Source organism: Rhamphochromis sp. 'chilingali' (assembly GCF_963969265.1).
Source record: "Rhamphochromis sp. 'chilingali' genome assembly, chromosome: 22".
NCBI lineage: Eukaryota > Metazoa > Chordata > Actinopteri > Cichliformes > Cichlidae > Rhamphochromis > Rhamphochromis sp. 'chilingali'.
This window is the reverse complement of record NC_137950.1, coordinates 23,735,571-23,756,020: the sequence shown is the minus strand read 5'-3', so window position 1 is coordinate 23,756,020 and position 20,450 is coordinate 23,735,571. Positions and strand designations below refer to the sequence as shown.

At 41.6% G+C, this 20,450-nt stretch overlaps 1 protein-coding gene across 9 annotated transcripts in view; it reads right to left on the bottom strand.

Moving 5' to 3' along the window:
- sdk2b (sidekick cell adhesion molecule 2b) overlaps nt 1–20,450 on the bottom strand; it is a 316,541-nt gene that overhangs the window by 23,326 nt on the left and 272,765 nt on the right. For all 9 annotated transcript variants that reach the window (XM_080873223.1, XM_080873225.1, XM_080873221.1 and 6 more), the window contains exons 10-29: nt 19,635–19,751; nt 19,188–19,355; nt 18,696–18,798; nt 15,585–15,761; nt 14,480–14,616; nt 12,864–13,011; nt 11,358–11,498; nt 10,300–10,481; nt 9,676–9,791; nt 8,394–8,589; nt 7,915–8,013; nt 6,455–6,646; nt 4,063–4,184; nt 3,814–3,923; nt 2,892–3,042; nt 2,516–2,753; nt 1,642–1,757; nt 1,248–1,437; nt 989–1,087; nt 300–494 (exon numbers count right to left, since the gene is read on the bottom strand). In XM_080873223.1, the coding sequence (XP_080729349.1) occupies nt 300–494; nt 989–1,087; nt 1,248–1,437; nt 1,642–1,757; nt 2,516–2,753; nt 2,892–3,042; nt 3,814–3,923; nt 4,063–4,184; nt 6,455–6,646; nt 7,915–8,013; nt 8,394–8,589; nt 9,676–9,791; nt 10,300–10,481; nt 11,358–11,498; nt 12,864–13,011; nt 14,480–14,616; nt 15,585–15,761; nt 18,696–18,798; nt 19,188–19,355; nt 19,635–19,751 (2,997 nt within the window). The remainder of the gene's footprint in view (nt 1–299; nt 495–988; nt 1,088–1,247; nt 1,438–1,641; nt 1,758–2,515; nt 2,754–2,891; nt 3,043–3,813; nt 3,924–4,062; nt 4,185–6,454; nt 6,647–7,914; nt 8,014–8,393; nt 8,590–9,675; nt 9,792–10,299; nt 10,482–11,357; nt 11,499–12,863; nt 13,012–14,479; nt 14,617–15,584; nt 15,762–18,695; nt 18,799–19,187; nt 19,356–19,634; nt 19,752–20,450) is intronic.

Here is a 20,450-nt window from a genome sequence, read left to right as displayed (position 1 = left end):
GTTGACTGGAAATGAACTAAGTGCAACAAAGGCTTAGTGCAGCTCTCTGCATGTTATGCCATTACGGAGATCATACACATGTGTCTGTTCTCAGGTCTCAGCACCATTTATACAACTGTTACTATATTTCCTGCATTGTTAGAGAAATACAAATTATGTTGCTACTACGCTTCCAAACACCACTTCATCAGCATCAGATGAAACATTTTATTCATATTCTCAATTAAATTGTTGTTTTTATGACTCCCCCACATATCCAGCGCTCGAATATGTCAGTATTAAAATCCACATCGAGTTACCTCTTTTCTCCGTGGTAACCACGAGCGCCTCGGCCGCCTCACCCCAGCCTTTCCTTGTCTGTGCCGTGATGCGAAACACATAGACAGTTTCTGGCTTGAGGTTAGTCACCATGTACTGGCGGGCGCTAGGGTTCAGCACATCCACTGTGGCTGTGTTGCTATTGGTAGAGTTGAGGTGGTACGTGATCTGGTAAGCTGGAGAAGAGACAAATGGTCTTAATAAAGCTGTCAAAGATGCTCTGGGTTAGAATGAAACATGTATTTCAGTGGTATCTGAAGAAACAGTTGTTTATACTGTTAATAAAAGGGAAATCAAGCTGCGCTGCAGACAGCTGTGTTCCTTCTGACAGGATTTCATTAGCATCTGCTCCTCTATGCTACTTTGTAGGTCTGTCACACTGGACAGTTTAAACTAAATTATCCAACAGATGTTTAATGGAATAAATACTCACAAGGAAATCCCCAGTAAGCCAACAAGAGAATCCCAGTCCCTTTATTGCAAACCGGAAAATAACAAGACTTGATTTCCCCCAACGAATACGGTCTAATCCACTTAGTTGGGGAAAAAAACCCAAATCAAAGTTTGCAAAAGTATGTTTACAATGATTGGGAGCAAAAACTGTTGCCATTGATTTCTAGAGTAGAATTAGGGGCCAAATCTTAATAAAAAACATTTTGTATGTACTAACCAAGTATAATGCCATTCGGCTGGGCAGGGGACTGCCAAATAAGGCGGACTGAGGTGGTCCGGACTTCAGGGAACAGGATACCCACTGGAGGTCCTGGGACTGTGAAGACCACACAAAGATTTAAAGTTTTTTTAGACATAACATATAAGTAGCCCCTCCCTTTTCTTAATTCTCTTACCAAAGTATTCAGCACAATATCAATTGCTATTTATTTTTACATAATTGGAATGCTCAATCTTGCTCTATCCTGTGTTCCTACCATCATCCAGGGTCCTTTCAAGAATAGGTGGAGAGCTCGGCCGTCCATCTCCAATCCGTGTGAATGCCAGAACTTGGATCTCATAGAGCACATATTTCCCCAGACCAGTCAGCTGGACACTGTGAGTGGCATTCCCCTCTACTGTCCAGAAGTGGACTGGACTGTCCGAGTCTTTTTCTTTATAAACCACCTGACTCGGTGAGGAGACAGGAGAAAGAGGTTGGGAAAAGTGAATGTGGAAATTAAGTAGGACAAATAGCCTCAAAAACCGCAACCATGCTGTGTATTTCACAGCTTAAAAGAAGCTCAAGTTTTTTCCAAACTAATTAGATGCCTCGGAAAGCTCAGTAAATAAAAGGTGTATAGCTGCCAAATATAAAAAGCAGAAATAGACCTTGTAGCCCAGAATGAGCCCATTCCTGTCCGGCTCTGGGACTTCAAACCAGCGCACCAGGATGCTGCTTGAAGTAGTTGCAAAGGCAGAGACGTTGGTGGGACCACTGGAGGGAACTGGGAACAATAAAGAGATTAGAGGGCTGGATAGTCTACTGTTTGCCACATATTCCAAAAAGTCTGTCATATATGCTGTGTATGAGGGCAATTACTGTACATACGGATCTAAAATAGAGAAGGATTTATTATTTGTGTTTGCGTATGCACACAGAAGCTTCTATTATTTTGGCTTGGTGGAAAAAACCCTCAAGAATAGGGCTCTTCTCCTCCTTGGCACTCATCCTTGGACAACATGCCTGATTCCTAATAATTTGCTGGAGTATGGGGAAAAAAAGAGCGCAGGAATTCCACATTTAAGTCCATGTGTTCTCAATTTCCTCAGACTCCATTCTTAGCTCCTTCCATGTCTTTCTGTCCAATGCCTGGTGAAAGCGTGAAAGCAGACGCAAGAATGGAAAAGCAGTGTCTTTGCTTATATTAAAGAGGCTATTAAAAATACTCTAGCAGGGCATCTGAGCAGGAAACAATCTGCTCATGGATTTACCATATGGCAAAGTGTTAAGTGTTTGTTTGACACCTCTAATATGACTAATAATAAAGATATTCAGCACAGATGCTGCAAATACAGTATCACAGAAGTAATCAGCGTGTTTTTATTTCTGGGTTGTGAAAATGTGTTTGATGTTCACACAAATATGTGTGAGGCAATTTAGGAATTTGACCTTTAACAGAAAAAAGAAGATTTGACTAATCTAATGAAGTTTGTGCATTACTTTTCCAAACAAAATAGCGTTTTTCCACAGCGTGGAACTCACCAGACTCCCGTGTCCTGCCTCTGACCGGTTGGCTCCAGGGTCCCACTCCAATGCCGTTTACAGCCTGGACCCTGACCTCATATTCTGTCCACTCCTCCAGGTCCTCAATAGTAAACTCTCTCTCCAGACGGTCGGTAATAACATGGGTGAGTGGATGGCCCTGTGAGCCTGCACGGGAGTACTGAACCCTGTAGCCCACCTGCTCTGCATTCCCATTATATTCCCATTCAGGCAAAGGCTGAGGGGAAGGAGATGGTGTTCACATTGAGAGAGATTGGACTGACTAACAGGCCTGTTTCCTTCAACTCATCAAGTTTTTCTTACAGTGTGACATCACTAACAAAAACTGGCATTTTAGAAAAAGATTTCTCCTTACCATCCATCGTAACCAGAGGCTTGTTTCACTAGCGGTGCGCAGGGTGACGTTGGCAGGGGCCATGTCGGGAGGAGCTGGTAGGGTCTGAATTTTTCTGGAGGGCTGACTGGGAGGACTGGTACCCACTATGTTCACCTGACGCATCCGAAACCTGGTATATGGATTTGAACATCATAACATGAATCTCGCTTGAGAAAACACTTACTTGATTTCAGCTGTAGTCCTGAAACTGGGAATCTGGCAGCTTAAAATGAACCTGCAATGATCAGCATTATAGTCGCACTTGCATCCTCTTACATGAGGCTTATTGCATTTGAACAAGATCAGAGCGCTGAATATGAATAAAGCATGAATATGCTGTGGGGGGCTTATTTGCGTTATGGCCTGAATATGCAAAACAGCAATTTTTTTGCATTTAACTATATTGAAATGAAAAGTGGCAGCGCTGATGTTGGAATGATGAGAACTATAGCTGTTGTGAGCCTTTAGGGATTGGCTCAGTGAAATGCTAATTGCTTATATTGAATGCGATCGTGAAAAACAAGCCAAGATAAAAATCAGGCATACACTTAAAAAAAACTTTTAAAATAATCTTGAATTCAAATTAAAGGAAAACATAATAAGATAAGCTGCTGGGACATGCTGAAATGAAAGTGCACATACACAAATGGCACATGATTACTTTCAATTAAAACTGGCATTGTTAAGTTGTTAACACTAATACTGATGTGACTTTGTGTGTCTGTACAAAAGTACAGTGCAGCAGATCAGTTTTTATTTGTTCTTTTCAGCATGTGTTCTGCCACAGGAGAATGTGTACTGAGGTGAATGTGTAGTATGTCTGCAGAAGTACTTTGTATTTAATAATTTTGGAACTCAGGTACACAGTAAAGATTCACAGAAACAAGTTTCCAGTAATTACCTGTATGAGGTATATGGGTTGAGACCTGGCACCTCTAAGGAGCGAGCCTCAGGTTCGTTGAACACCTGGTGGACCATCAACCAATCCTCATTTTCTCCTACTGCACCCACCTGGGAATAAGACAACAGATGAGTCAAATACTGCACCTCTCTTTCTGAGGAACCGAGGAAAGTAGTGAATTTTTACTGAACTTTTTAAATATAACTAAAAAACAAATAAATTATTAGTTCCAGTTAAAATCTGGCTCACCTGGGCCTCCACTAGCCAGCGGGAAATGGAAGTTTTGCCATCATAGCCAGGTTTGAACTGCAGGTTGATGGAGCGTGGGCCAATATTGGAAATTGCCATGTTGGTAGGAGGGCCAGGAAGCTCTGTGAGGAAGCAAAAAACAAACACACAAAACAATTAAAAGAGTCACATAAAGCAATAACTGGGCTGATATTACTATGTCACTGGAGAATGTGCACTAAGATATGGATATTTTTCTCTTGCTGCCTCTTCCACAGGGCAAGTTGTTGAGTCTGTGGACTACATAGGAAAATCCATCAACCACAGCACCCTCTTGTGGCAGAACAGATACTGCACACATATATTTCTCTGCTATCTCATCCTATTCTCTCCAGAGTGCTCCCACCTTCAGCCAAGACACCAAAAAAGAAGATTAGATTTGGAAAAGATGCTTACACACAGTACACAGATAGAGACAATGCCATGAATGTCAATTACACTGCAGTTATCTGGATATATGATTCAATCTGATATCCTACTTGTTTACACTTGAGCTAAATAAACAATAAGAATGGATTATTCACTGGTAATCCTGGAGAAGGGGGGGGCAAATCTGAAAATGGTGAATTCAAAGAACAGCAAGAAAGCATTTTTGCGTATATGAATATCAACACTTTTTGTGCTTGTCTAGGTAGGATTGGATAATTTATGCGAGTGCAAAAACGGATTCATTATTCATCATTTTTTACCTCATACTTTTTAAAATATTAAACCTACTAGGCAATCCCCTCTTCCCAAAGCGCAATATAGTTAACATAAATTCTAGTTGAAGACATTAATCCAAACCATAGCCCATCGGTATGACCCAGTATTTTTTGAAAAAAAGATATCATCATTGCCACATGGGGATACTAAACTGTTTTTTCCAAGATTGCTTAAATGTGAATATATTCAATCATAATGAAACGCAGATTATGTGTCGCTGTAAAATGACCACCTCTAAATTATTTGCATGACTGATTACTAAGGCTGCTTTTAGCTGGGTCATTACAGTACAGTTGCAGGCACATCGGCGTTTTCTTTATACCTATACAATGGGAGTAATTGCTATTCTGAACGTAAGTGCTACACTGAGGCCTGTTCTCAATAAAACAGCCTGTCATTTCACAGGTTTCACAGATGTACAGCCTCTAAATGTAGCTCCAGTAATTGACGTGGGCATTGTGTTTCTGTTGCACCGTTTTGCAAATATGAAATCATTAAACACTGTAATCGTCCTTAATGCTATCGAGGGAGCTATTATTTCACGAATGTCGGGGAGATACGTGCATGTGCAGGTTTTTGGTTTTTTTTGCTTCTGTCCTAGATGAGGTGACCGGGGTCAGATTTCATTGTGTCTGGCGCCAGACAACATTGAGTGTACGCACCGAGTTCAATGCGTGACAGTAAATCTACGGGAAGGGAAGGTTCAGTAAAGGTCCCCAGTTGCTCATTAATTTGAATAAAGACACAATTTTGACTTGAGAATTAATTGAGCTTGGAAAGGTTTTATGATTGTTAATTGGAACTGCACACTGCCTGAGAATGAAGGCATGCGGATAAAGGTAGATATTGTCTGAGTATGTAAAAAAAAAAAATGCTATGGCACTTGTAATGTCAATCAATTTTTCTAACACTTGCTTTTTGCAGGTATCATGTAAAAGCGTACTTTCATTCACTTTCACAACATGCCACCACCTCTCCTCAAAATAGACATGAACCGTTAACAGATTTTACAGGGACTACTAGGATGAGTGATACTTAGCCTCAACACAATTGTGTAACGTCTTCTGTTCCAGAGGGCGCTCTCCAAGTACGGAAAAAATGAATGCTGACGATGTCTACAATGAGACTGAATGAACATCGAAACAGGAGCTGCCAATACAAACTGACATTTTGGAGAGGGACTTAAGTGGGCGGGCACAATTAAAGATGCAACTGCAATGTGAGAAATGTAGAATCTAGTGTGTATCCATTCTCACACATGAACTTTAGACAGTGTCAGAAAAATCTGGAAAATTGTCTTTTGTTTTTTGGGGGAAAGCGTTCTGCCGGAGGAGCTGACCACTCACAAGCTGTGAAGTCACTGAACTTTCAGTGCTTTTCTCATACTCGCAAGAATTGATGCAAGATGACACCACACAGGCTTGTAGTATGAGCTAGGAGGTTAAAGACTATTTAACATTCAATATACTGCAGTAATTTGTGTTGTCATGTGCACCTCTGCCTGGTGATGTTTGGAAAAGTTCAGTGCTGCAGTTCATGTCTAAAAGCTGCTTTTTTTTTTTTTTAATTACTCTTTCATATCATCTGGAATAAAAAATTTTGGGCACACAGGCTCTCATGTATCTGTAGTGAATGCTTGGTTACTAACCTGGTGGAACACCAGAGGAAATGGTGGAGGAGGATAGCACGCCCTGGCCCTTGGAGGTCATTCCTCCCACTTCAATAGTGTAGGTGGTGAGAGCAGTGAGCCCGGTGACCCTGTACTCTAAGGTGACATTGGGCAGGTAGTGGGTGACTCTGGTGTTTGTTCGGTTGTACTCCTCCCAAGAAATGCGGTAACCTAAGGAGAGGCAGTGATGAGTGGACACGGACAGAAAATCCTCCAAGGGAAAATCTGACAGCAGTTTTACTACAATAGCAACTCCAGGCTTGCGTGCTACAGGGCAAGCTAACAGAAATATTAAATTAACTTCATCAAAAATTGAATATAGCAAATTAAATAAGCCTGTGATTATACCTCCCTGCACTCACGCATCCTCCGCCCACTCCCATACACACATACAGACACACATGCTCACCCGCTCAAAGTTAATGCAATTTGCTCCTTGGCCAGCAGCTCTTTTCATGTGATTGCACAAAGCATTAAGCAGCATTTCTTGCCAAATCAATAATTTCACATGGCATGTCAGTGTTTGTCTCCTGGGAGCGTGCAACACATTGAAATGTTGGAAAATACTTTACAACATGCTGCTAAATATCAAGCTGTGCAAACATTTAACAATTTGTTAGCTAGATTCTTTAACGTAATACTCAAGAAAAAACATTCTGCATGTGAGTCGATGGAATGAAAGATTTACTGCACATTAAGCGACTGATAAGTCGATGGCGTGGTTGCATGAAAAATAATAGAAACAATATATTGGCCAGTATTATAGAAAAATCACTGAGTAGTAGGGAATGTAATTTTAAGAAAAGCCAAATAACCATTTCTGCACTCTTACCACTGAAAGATTCACTTTAATGATCTATCTCATCAGTCAATGTGATGTTTTATTGGTCTTTATTATGTATGATAATTTAAGGACTTTTTGCCCTTTTATTACTATACTGTTTCATACTAAAATGGTCACATTTCTGTATATTTCTTCTACGATTGCAAAAGACTTGAGCAATGCCTCTCGAAGGGAGCCTTATTGAGAGATATTTCATATGGAGAGCTTGGGAGAGGAGACAATGTTGGCTGAAAAATGTCATTTTTCAAATATTCTTCTCTTTCTTTCTTTTTTTTTTTTCTCAAGTGTTGTCTTATTGCTGGTATATTCTGTCTGTGGCTTGGGAAGCACTATGTGCATGAACCCCCACAAAAAACAAAGAAAAACAACAACTAACGATAAAGAACCTCTCCTGGGCTGGCTTCAGTAAATGAGTTCAAGCAGCTGCAATATAAAACCAAATCCTCCGGTCTCAGTTCAACCTGAGCACTGCCTCATGCGACTGGTGTCTGTCAACCCAACTCTGACAAATACCACCTTGGAAAAAAAAAAGGTGCTATTTCTCACCTTTTCTGCCTCTGGCTACAAGTATAATTTGGGAGTTATGTGAATGTACCTGTGAGAACTCCATTCTTCTCGCTGGGCTCACTCCAGCTGACTTTGAGTGAAGTGTCCAAGATCTCGGTGAAACTCAGATGACCCACTGCACCGGGGGCTGAATAGGAACAAATAAGAATAATGAGCACGCCTAAGAGGCTTTGAGCCACAGCTGTACAGGTGATTGACTAGGATCTGGAAATAGCCACTCATTGCTGACATCTTAAGAGTTTGGATTTTAAAATTTGAAAAAAACGAAGAAAGAAAAACCCGTGAATATGAGCCGGGGTACACTGGGAATTTTTACCACTTCGCAAATATTCTGTAAAGAACTATATCCCAATTATGATGATGCCGAATATACTCATTCATTAGCACTTTTCTACAACTCCTTACTACATGAATAATAGATCTTGCCCAAAGGATGTGTTACTGTGAGATGCATGTGTCCCCATGCCACCGTGGGAGAGGCAAAAGTGTGGAAGAAAAGTCACTTACTGTCCTCGTGCGTCCTCAATGCTTTAGGCGGGCTGCGGGGGCCGTCTCCGGGTGTGGTGAAGCACAGCACAGAGGTGTAATACTCGGTGAACTTCTTCAGACCTGTCACATATCCCACATGGACGCTGTCCTGGAAGTTCGGTCGTACTGTTACCATGGCAACTTCGTCATCCTTTCCAGGTTCCCAGGCCAGCAACTAAAGTGGGGGGAAAACAATGTAAAAACAAAAGAAAAAAATAGAAAAAAAGAAAGGAAATTACCCACACGGTTGAAAATAAAGCGACTAATCCTTTTTCTTCTGTAATAATTCTCACAAAACTAACAGTAGTGTCTCTCTGTGGTGGTCCTAAGCCACTCCGAGGAGAGATTTGGCATCATAGCTCTCCCAAATATATTTAGAAAAATGCCCTAAAGAGGTTTTGACTGGGGGAGAGTGACTGAATAACTCCGCCAATGTAGGCTCAAGAGAGACATGATAGCATCCCATCATTGCACACCATATAGCATCTACAAATGGGGTCTGGATTGACCAATTAGCTGCTTGGTAATGAGTCCCAATGGTTGTCTATTGGGTTGTTTCCAGTTTTCAGAGTGAGCGAGCTTCCAGGGAAGTAAAGAATTGGCTAGAGGATGTCAGCGGGATAAATGCTTGATTGTCCGCCTTCATTTTCCAGCTCTCTGTTCTGCTTTTGACACACTTTCTATCACCGCCCACACTATCTACCTCCCCTTTTCTCATTGCTTCTTAAGTCTCTTTCCCGGGAGAAAATCCTGGTATTTAAAATTCAGATTGGGTCTTTACAGTATGACCCTTCCACCAAGCTGACTAAGACTTGTGGACTGTCATTCAACAGACAGACAAAAAGAGAGAGAAGAAAAACCCAAAAACATAATTAAGTCTCAGTGGAGTCAGCAGAAAAGTACAACTGCACCATGGATGCAGTTTTGAGAATCCCTGTGGGCTACATTTATTCAAGGTGCACACAAGAGGGGCAGAGATAGCCTACATTTGAGAGCGTCTGACAAAATAATGAAGACATTTATCATTATGGGCACGCAGCCTTACAAAGTTACATATGAGAAATGGTCGTGAGGATAAAGAGAATGACCTCAGACTGACAAATCGGTGAACAGAATCCATTGTTCACACTGGCACCAAATGTCGTTAACCCCCCTGGCTTTTCAATCCCCTGTGCTACATGTAATACTACATGCTCAACTGTGACAGGTCTGCCAAGTGGATGTGATGACTGGTGGTGTTGACACTGCGGCGTCTACTGACCTTGTAGCCCTGGTTAATGCCATTGATGAACTGGGGGTTAGGGGCTGTCCACGTAAAACGGATAGTTGTTGAGTTGACCGACTCGGCCTGCACGTTGCCTGGAGCTATGGTGGGCACTGGGATGGATGAGGAGAGGAAGAAAAAGTGAGACAGAGCGGAAGAAAAAATAAAAGAAGAACAGAAGGCAAAAAGCAAGGGTGTGACAATGCCTTTCAATTCGCTGTTGGAAGTCTGCCTGCATCTGTTTAGATGTCAGTATTGATTGCTGCTGCGTAGGTCAGAGCAGATACCACCATTACTCTCTCTCTGGTACTTAAACCTTACACCAGAACTCTTTGTGGGTTTGTTTGCAGTGGTGTGACCTATTTATGGGTTTTAGAGTCACATCATTGTGTTTCTTACAAAGAAGATAACAGTTAGCACTAGCTTTTAGAGCTGATTTCAGTAATATATATGCAGAAATAAAATAAAATGAAAGATTTACACTGTATTTGTAAGATACTGAATGCTTGATTGACACATCTTAAAGATAAGCTTGACTGAATTTAGTAAAAAATAATATACATGCATGCTCACTGAATAATGGGACATTAAATAAGAAGGAAAGAGCTATTGAGTGCTTACCTCCTTGCAGGGTCCACTCAGTAACCTTATGGCTGAAAGTGCCCAAACCTGCCCCATTGTAGGCAGCCACCTCAATCTCATAATTGGTCCAGATGATGAGGTCTTCCAGCAGCAGTGTGGTCATATCTGGGCTGGAAATGTTCTTGATTTGGTAGTCCACAGGCAGCCCAGTGAGACGATACCTGTGATAGACATGTATAAACTTGTTGGACTATTCAGAAGATTGGACACCTGTTCTGGATGAGAGTCCATGTGTTTGCAGATTTTGTACCTTATCTCTGACAGTTTAGTTGTTTCACTGACAAAGACATTACTATTTTACCTGAGCCCAGCAGTGCATTAGAATCCCTGCTAGGGGGAGACAAAGCACTAGCCAACAAGCAATTAAAAACTGACAGCACTGACTGTTGTCTGGAAAACACCTGCTGTTTTATTTGGATGTAATGAATAAAAAGCCTGACAGAAAACCAAACTAATTACATGCCTACAGGATTTACAGTCAGTTTGGCATATTGCTGACTTTACCTAATAGACTTGCTGAAGTTTTTTTTAAGTCAAATCAGCCATTAAATTTTGTTTTGTTTTGTTTCCTCACAGACAAGATATGCATGTATATCTTTAAATACAGCGGTAAGGGATGTAAAACATACTCCAAGTGAGCTGCTCCTAGTAGTTTTCCACTCCAAAACCAAAGACATAAATTAAAATAGATGGATCAATAATATATGCACTGGTAATAAAGTTAGAAGAATATTTTACACTGTAGAAAAGCATTTAGACTTCTGTCTGTTCAGAAAGAAAGTGCAAATGCAAAATATGAAGGTCACAAATCAAAAACGAAATCCATCATCACGTAAGAACACTGACAAAGGAAGCACAATAGATGTGCACACCACTTTGTAGCTTCCTTTAAATATAAAATATGATCAAATTTCTATTACACTGACTTGAGAAAGTACTTGGAGTCCCTCATTTTAAAACATGGACCATCAACACTGTGTAAATTCTAACCATTCACATAAATGTAAGAGACAGGGAGGTGTCTGTGGAGATTTTACCGAACGATGTAGCCTCTGAGGATGCCGTTCTGGTGGCTTTCCGGTGGAGGCTGCCACTGGATCATGATAGATTGGTTGGTCCGACCACTAGCAATGACATTTTGAGGAGGAGCACTGGGGGACTCCTCTGGGAGAGAGACCCTGCAGAACACACACACAAATATTGCACTGATAAGACATTATATTAAAACCACTAACATGTGATAACTCGTGTGTAACACCAAACATCTATTTCTGCTGTCTGCTTTCTGCTATCTTAAGCCTCAGTAAAGTTTGCAAGGATTTTGAATTGGCAAAGGGTCATTGCTGGTCTCTAAGCATGTGAGATGGGGGGCTTTGGGTCCTGGCAGTCATGTACCAGCCACGTAAACATTTCTATAGACCCAGCGCACACATACAGTCCTTTTCTCAGCATAAAATCTTGCCCCACAAAAACCCTTTCAGGAATAGCTAAAGGAATAGGAATCCGGTGGGATGCACTGCAACAGGTTCAGTCCACAGAGGTCCCACTCACAAAGGTCTAAAGCAACCCCAGAGATCTCATGTCTATACCTTAATAGGTCAGAGCTTGTTTCAAGGGAGACCAATGAGTTATTAGGCAGGCAGGATTTTAGTTTTAATGCTCCAGCTACTCGATGCAGAAGTTTAAAAAATGAAGAAATTCCAGCTGAAGCATTTCCCCGTACAATATCTTCTGTCTCATAACTGTGTCCTTCCATATCCTTTTGTTTGTGAAAAAACTGTCACCGTTTCTTGTTTGCTTTTGCTCTCCGAAATACGTGCAATACTCACCACCTTGAAATCACCTCTGAGGAACTGAAAGGGTACCTAGGCTACCTAAAAGCTATATTTCTACTGTGATAAAACACCCCGTGTGTCTGGGGAGAAAATGTGTATGAGAGATGGGAGCGAGATCACTGGCACTAACTGTCCCAAATGGTCTCGTGGAGAGTTCTGTGCTGCACCCCCCGTGACACACAAATGAAGCTCCCTATGGCTCTCCTATGGCTTGGGAGCTCCCAGCAGGAGGCAGCGTGACAGACTGGTGGAGGAAAAGAATGGAGGCAAGAAGGGATAGGGAGAACAATCAGTGCTTGAAGTTGTGTGAGGCCACAGAGAAGCCAACAGCGGTCTCGCCTCAAACCTAAATCCTCCCTGTGGCTTTCAGAGTCAGTAGGTGTTTGTGTGTTTGAAAATGCGCGTTTGAAAATGCGTGTTTACATGCAATTGCGCACGTTTGTATGTGTATTCTCCTCGGGAGGCTTACATGTATATCCCTCTTCTCTCGACTCTTGACTGAAGGGATCAGTCAATCCGGTTGTCTAGGAAACAGATCTCATATACACAATGTACTGTTTACTAACAACCAACAAAGTCCTGTTTTGACTCTTGTTTTTTGACATTGCTTAGGTTTCTCACTGCTACTGCCAATTAAATGGTGTGCTGAAAGGGACAAAAAAGCTTTTAAAATGTTGATGTGAGATATAAAAAGTGTCTTTAGCTCACCGGTCTGTCTCCTTGCTAAACTGTCCCTTTCCCACATCATTAACAGCACAGAGGCGGAACTGATAGGAGCGAGCTGGGATCAAGCCGTTGACCGTCACTGCTGTGGACTCTGGTTCAATATTGGCCAGCAGGATGGCCCAGGGAGCATCTACAAGACAGAAAATCAACTTTTACACCTTTTTTCCTACATGCGCATCCACACAAATACACACCTGAGTTATTGCTATTGTTCCATTCAGGAAGGAGTGCTACATTCCAAGGAATTTCACCAATATCAAAAGGGATTTTCAATTTAATGCCTTCCAGTCATTTTGTCTTAGAAGGTTTTAAAATTCAATTTAATGAAACAAACCAAGCAATGGTTGAAAAAACAAACAAACCCAAAATAGAAGAGCAATAACAGTATTGGTACCCACAGGGAAACTTGGTCTCTGCATTTAAGTATTAGGAGCAGAGAGCAGCTGACATACAGCACCCTGAGACCAACTCCAGATTTAAGCCAGTGCATTTATCAAGGGGACAACAACAGCAGAATCAGCCTAGCATGTTTTTTGATGGCAGGAAAACCTGGATCCTCAGTTATTCAGGGACTTCTTCCAAATTGGCAAACCATTAATGTTAATACTGTTTACCTCACCTTCCTGTTCTCTTTGATTCTACAAAACAATACAAAGCAAAAGTCCCAAAAGCATTGTTTCCGTTTCCCTCTTACTCCGTGACACTGACAAATACCAGTCTGCTCGTGTAGCTCAGCTTACAAGATGGCAGAAAAGAGAGAAGCTGTGGAAGTATTTACTTTATTTTGAAGACGAAAGACACAACAGTGAAACTCTAATTGCGTGCCTGGGTGATAATAAGTGTCAGCTGCACAGAGTTCTACTTCAAATTTAATAACGGACACCTGCAAGATTAGCACAGACGCTCCACAACGCCGGTGGCCCACGGAGGAGGGAAATGATGCTGGTGCAACAGCTCTGAAACGACAGCGGCTAGTTTTTAGTTCGGCTAAAGCAGCAAGTCAGAGGAAAATTAAGAAGCTTGGCGCTAGTAATATGACAGAGGAGATGCTACCGGTGTCTACTCGCTATATGCAAAAGAAGGCCTGTAGGCTATATGAAAGTGTTCCAAAGAGGTGTTACGCTGATGTTATGCCAGTCGAACAAATTGCTTATACCGGCATTTGTTCTGCATCGGGTTACTTTTCAATGGTAATCATGTCATAATGAAACTTTTATGAGTGTTATAACCCGACAGTGACAAGCCCCTCGTTTCAGTGCATTTAATTCAGCAATGCAAATTGGACAGAGCGACTGCGCTATAGTTACAAATCCATGCTGAGCCTAAAGGCAATGATGGACATTTCTAATTAGTGATATTGATCCTGATCTCAAATTCTATTTAATCTTCTTGTAATTTTTTGCTGTATTTGTTTACATTTAAGCTCCTTGGGAAAAACACTGTGAACACAGGAGTCTAAACCAGCCTCTTTTTAACTCACTGCTGCACTGTTAATCCCATGAGCTGAGTTCCCCAAACCTAACTCATCAAATAGAAGGTAGAGAAGGATGCAGGAGAAGGATGCATGACTGGAACAGACAGGACATTTTATGACTTACTGTTCTCAGAAACCTCCAGGATATAGCGTATGAGGGGACTGTTGCCATCAAAAGGCTTGGCCCAAGCCAGGTCGATGGCTCTTTTTTCAGATTTGCTCAGCACGGCCGTAGGGTTCTCTGGGGCATGGGGCAACTGTCTGCAGGGAACAGCAGGACAAGAGCGATAAATAAAAGAATCTCTCTATTACAGCAAACAAGCCGCGGAGCCAAGGGAGTTAGCGAACGTTTCGTTTTTCTCTGAAGATCGCTTGTACAGATCTAAAGTAAGGCAAAAATCTTTTGTAAGAGAGAGATCAGTTAGACAGGTGATGAAATGTGGCGAGACGAGACAGCAAAGATGGTTCCTTGTCAAGATGGACACACAGGCAAACAAAACGAGATGGATATCACTGGAGGGAGGAAAGGGATTGAAAGGCATAAGGAGACAGATAGAAAGAAAATGCACAGGGAGACATGAATAAATGAGGCCAAAGCAGAGGATCATTAATTCATTCAGCCATAAATTCAGATAAGCACAGACAGATTGATAGATAAACCTTATAGCAATGAATTGATATAGACGGTAACTCAGTCAAAAGGCAGGCAGCCAACGAGACGGCCGATAGCACGATAAACAAAGACAGAAACAATCAGTCAGTCAGTCTGGCAAACAGAAAGTTTGATGTCACATTCATATTCAATTCACTCTCGCTGCTGTGGCTCTCTGTGTGCCAAAGTATAACCGTAGCAGGCAAAGTTATGTGGAAGCGAGGGATTTGAGAATAAAAACAGAAGCGCTCGTGCATGCATGTGTAGTATCGGAGATGGAGAATGGAGGCGGAGGTCCCCTGGGGCTGGAAGTGTGTCAGGTGAGAGTGTCAATAGGAACAGACAGAATAGCAGTGGTGGTAAGCACTCATGTGTCTGGCGCTCGCACATGCGTATGCATGTAAATGTCTGTGCTGCGCCTGTGTGTGTGTGTTGTGTCTCTACAAAGAACATGTTGCTTCCTGTGTTTTTACACTGGAGAATATTGGAGAATCAAAAGGGTGAGAGGAAAAAGGAAGGCCGGTAAATAGAAAGTCGCACGATGGTGATGGTGAATGATGGGAGGAGGGCTTGTTACCTGACACGGAGGTGCGCGCTGCGGGAGTCGTTGCCTCCAACAGAGGTCACTCTGCATGTGTAGGTGCCTATGTCACCTGACCAGGTTTGGGAGATGTGAAGCGTACCATCTGCATCTAGCCGCATGCGGGGGATGGACTGAACATTTATCACTGAGCCCTCTTTTTCCCAGACATGCCTGGAATACAAAGACTTCAGTCAGCTGGCTTGTTAAATGTCATCAACGTCATCATCATCTGCTGCATCCATTCCTTCCACTGCATCAGTCAATCAATTTAAACACATTTTTAAAAAAAGGAAACTGCGATATTCACCAGCCTCTGTGTTTTTTCCATTATTACAATTAGTCACAATATAGCATTACTCACCACCTGCACGCCAATCGCACACACTCATACTGCATGTTAAGCACATTCTTTACACTTTATTGCTCAATTAAATCCATGAAATTATCTGTCAAAAGTCGTTTATAGCATACTTCCAGAAGCTAACGCTGGATAATTTAATTGCCACCCGCTGTAGAGTGGAACTTATCAGGTACATATATATGTATGTCACCTTCAGATTGCAGGTTAACTCTTTTTGACAGTAAAGCAAAGAGTAAACTGAGGTTTTGGTTTTCTTTTATTCGACCACAATCTAAGAAAAACATGTCATTAGTGTGGTTTTTCATCTTCCTCTCCCCTGTCTCTTCAAACTCACCATCACAGGTGCCCCGCATATCATCGCGGCTGACGGGTGCATATCAAACGACCGATTCACACTCATCAAAACTGCGCGGCACAAACGTGGCTTCAAATGCAGCTTTCTCCTCCGAGTAGAAAGGGACTATTGATCACTACTGATGTCAGCTACATGCTCGGAGTTCACTACATTTTCTGTGGAAGGGTTGTTTGTTGCGCTGGTTTGGGCAGCAGCTGTAAAATATTGTGCGAGGGACTCTTTATGTAAAGAAATATGTATATGCTGGTGGCTGACAAACATGGTTAACAGGCGTAGGTGTATGTCTAGGTCACAGGTTTCCTCTCTGTAGTAACAGCAATTCAGTGCATGTATTTATTTATTTTTGTGCGACCCTTAACCCTTCCCTATAGCAGAATTGTAGTGGTGAAAATAAGATAATAAGGGTATTAAATGACATACACAACCAAGCTGAGGATGAAGCGTCTTTATTAGCCAATCTAAAAACAAAAAGCTCAGCTGCAGAGATTTATTAGGTATTAAACATGTAAGAAATACATAAAAATAGGTTAGGATGAGTTTCAGGATGAGTTAATCTATTTTAATCTTCTCTTCACCAGGAAGACACGGCTGAGTCCCTTAGAAGTGATCCAGATAGTGGTGCAAAGCTTCTAAACAGGTCCTTTTAACTAGCCTTGATTTTTTTTTTATGCTAAATCGCCATCAAATTGAGAAGTCAAGTTAAGATTCCTCTGCACGGTCAGGCACCCACATTCATTAGTAAAGGTCTCTGGGGTCTTCTGATCAGTATGTGTTGGTCGAATCTTTCTCCTGGCGTGAACTAAAAAAGATTCTGCAGCTTTTGAGGATGTGACTCCTACATTTGAAACTCGGTTTTTTGATCTGTGGACACCGTGGGCATTGGCACATTTAGATGATAGGGCTGGCAAAGTTTCAGATTTGTTGTTGTTGTTTTTAATTTTAAAAAAAAGTTTCTTCCAAAATGTTATATCCTACTAAATAAGTAAGTTTTTTAAAATTTTGCCCCAAACAATGAAGAATGCATCTGTGACACACACTGACATGCCCCAGATGAACATTTGTACACACATATAGGTCTAGAGATCACAAGGAAAACTATTATAGCCACCATAAAAGGAATGAAGATTAAAGAAATATAACAATGGCTAAAAGAAACACAATTGTGGCAGCTAAAGTCTGAAGGAAACGCTGGCTGCAAACTGTGAGTGTGTAAATTAATAGGGTTACCAATCAACGCCGCATCATTAAGGCACAGGTAAATTTTACTTTAATTAAATTAGTGGGCTGCTTAGATGTATTCTTGTGCCAGTTGAGACAATTTCAGGTATTTTCTCTCAGCTGCAAACCTGACAGCGTGTATAACTGTTTCAGGAGCAAATAAAGAGAAAATAGAAATAATTCAAACCTTGCCTACAAGGTAACGTCTTAGAGTAAGGTCCCTATACAAATGCCTACAGTACACTGAACTGGCTTTGAAATAGTTTTCTGCCAGGAGGAAAAAAAAATGAATCAAGGAGGTATGGATTCCAAAATAAAAAATAAAGTGTGCGTATGTATGTACATATATGTACTTGTGTGTGTAGATATATATGTATGTATATGTATGTGTGTCTGTTACTTGTAGTTATTACTGCCTGTTACCTGTGGTAATGCAATTTATAATTTATATATTCTGTATTCAGTTATGAAGGCTCTAATTGTTGGTTGCGAGCTGCCGCTTAGATGCTTGTATCTGCCCGGGGCTGTTGATGGGTCTGTATGCAATGATGGGCGTAGCTGCGGGAAGTTTATTGTTTTTTTTTGTTGATGAGTGAGTATAGGGGTGGGATTTAATAAGTTTTCTTCGTCCCACTCCTTTTTCAGGCAAGTTTTGTTTTTTGTTTTGTGTATTTTATGTTCAATATAGGTATTTGTTGTGCCTGAAAATGAATAAAAAAAAAAAAAAAAAAAAAAAAATGAAGTTCCCTCTGCTACGAATCCGTATCTCTCACAGATATAAGACATGACAGCTTAGCTTGGGTAAAACTTATTCACCTTTCGTGGGACGGGTTAATCAGGAAGACAAACCGCACGACTTACTTTGCTTCTCTTCACTTTTTCTCCTGCTTGTTTGCATGCATTAGCTCCTTCCCAGTGCTTGCTTGCTTTCAGTGTTTGACTTTTCGCTTTTGGATTTGCTGTATTTTGCCCTTTTTCATTAAAAACAAAAGAAAAAGAAAAAAAGGGAATGACTCCCTTTTAACCTGCCTATTTTATGTTGGCCTCCTTTTTTGAGTAACAGCATCTACTGCTTTCAGGTGACATCAGTTTTACTAACAGCCTGTAGAAACTGTTGTATATAAATATGCATTGTGCCTTAATTAATCTGTGTTTCTAAATGGACCCTTACCTGACTGTCACACTTGGGTCGTGTGTGACTCCACAGTTCATAATGGCTTTAGTTCCTTTGATAACGCTCTGGTCCTGTGGGGGGGTGGTAATCCGAGTGCGAGCTGTGGACACAAAATAAAGAAGAAAAGAAAGAGATAGACGGAGAAAAAGATGAAGGAAGTGAGAGAGGGGAAAACGGTCTACAAAATGTCAAAAAAAATGAATTTCAGGAAACTCATTTCAGTCGAAATGACTTGCTCCTGGTTTGTCTTTTGTCTTTTGATGGCTTCTTGAAGAAAACACCAAAATGATGAATCCAGGCTTGCACAGAAGAATGCTTTTGTTTTTAGAAATTGAGCATTCCTTTGTTATTATACAGCACAACCTTGTTTCCTGATAAACACGTCTCTCAGTAAAACTGCACTACTCTTTCATTTTCTGTTTTTATCACAAAGTTAGGACTTTTTCAACACATTACATCAGGTATATGTGTTTTTAAAAGCCCACTTACCCCAAACAACAAGGTCAGCAGATGCCTCGTCAATGCCCCTGGAGTTGCTTGCCATGCAAGTGTAGGTCCCGGCATCAGAGATGTGTGAAGGCGAGATGAGCAAGCTGCCTGATTCGAGCAGGGTGAACCGGGGCAGCTGGACTGAACCGCTGGCTAACACGCGCTCACCTGGCATATGGGAACGGACAGCAGAAGTGGTAGGCAGAGAGAAAAGGGTCACACAGAACAGAAGGGAAAAAAATGAGAAAAGCAGATTGTCAAAAACAAGGATGCTGCTTCCCTGATCTGCTATTGGAATGCAAACACAAAAACATGGCAAAAGGTAAATCCCAGTAAAGGAATCATATCAGGCTTTATTTGTTAAGCCACAGCAAACTGTGGTCCCAATGTTTTACAGATAACAGACATCACAATCTCTCGTGGTGTGAGTATGCGTGTAAAAGAGACCTTTTTGCCAGGTGATAGCTGGTCTTGGAGCTCCAGAGGTCTCACAGTGCAGAATGACTGACATCCCGTCGATCACAGTGCTATCAGAGGGTCCAGCTGTGATATTCGGGGCAATGCCTGAGGGTAGACAAACACACACTGAATAAAGGAAGCTCAGTACAGTAACGAGAGAGGGTAAGAGGGTTATAGAGGTGAGAGAATAACTGTCTGAGGCAAAGCCCCACTTCAAACGTATTTCTTGTAAGCAGCAGCCAGCTGCAGTGTTTAGTCGATGCTTTGTCCCCCTAATTCCAAACGGATTGACACAGGCTTCACCTCGGTGCCATAACTGTCTGCTGCCGGTCTATTTTTTGCACCCGCAGAGATAGCGGATATGAAAGGAAGGAAAAGAAAATGAATGGAGAAGAAGTATAGACAGAAAAAGAAGGCAATTTGTAGATAACTAAAATCCGTATTTATGATATGCAATAAATCAAAGCTTTTATAGGATGACAGAAAACTGTATCACTCCCGGAGGAAAGGAGGAGTAGGGAGTTGTCATAGGTGCGCTGCTAATCTCAGGACACAGGGAGTAGGGCTGAAGGAGAAGTACAAACATGATTGTGTTGACAAAAAGGAAGACGATAAGATGAGATCATAGAAGGAGGGGGGAGAGAAGAAGAGGAGAGAAAAACAGGGATGGAAGGGGTGATTTAGCGAGACGGAATATTATGAATTCTGATAACGCGGCACGGCGTGGAGCGAAGGCAGCAGGAACTGAGACAAAGTGAAGAAAATTAGATGTCAGAAACTTGCCAAACAGATGCACAGTGAGAG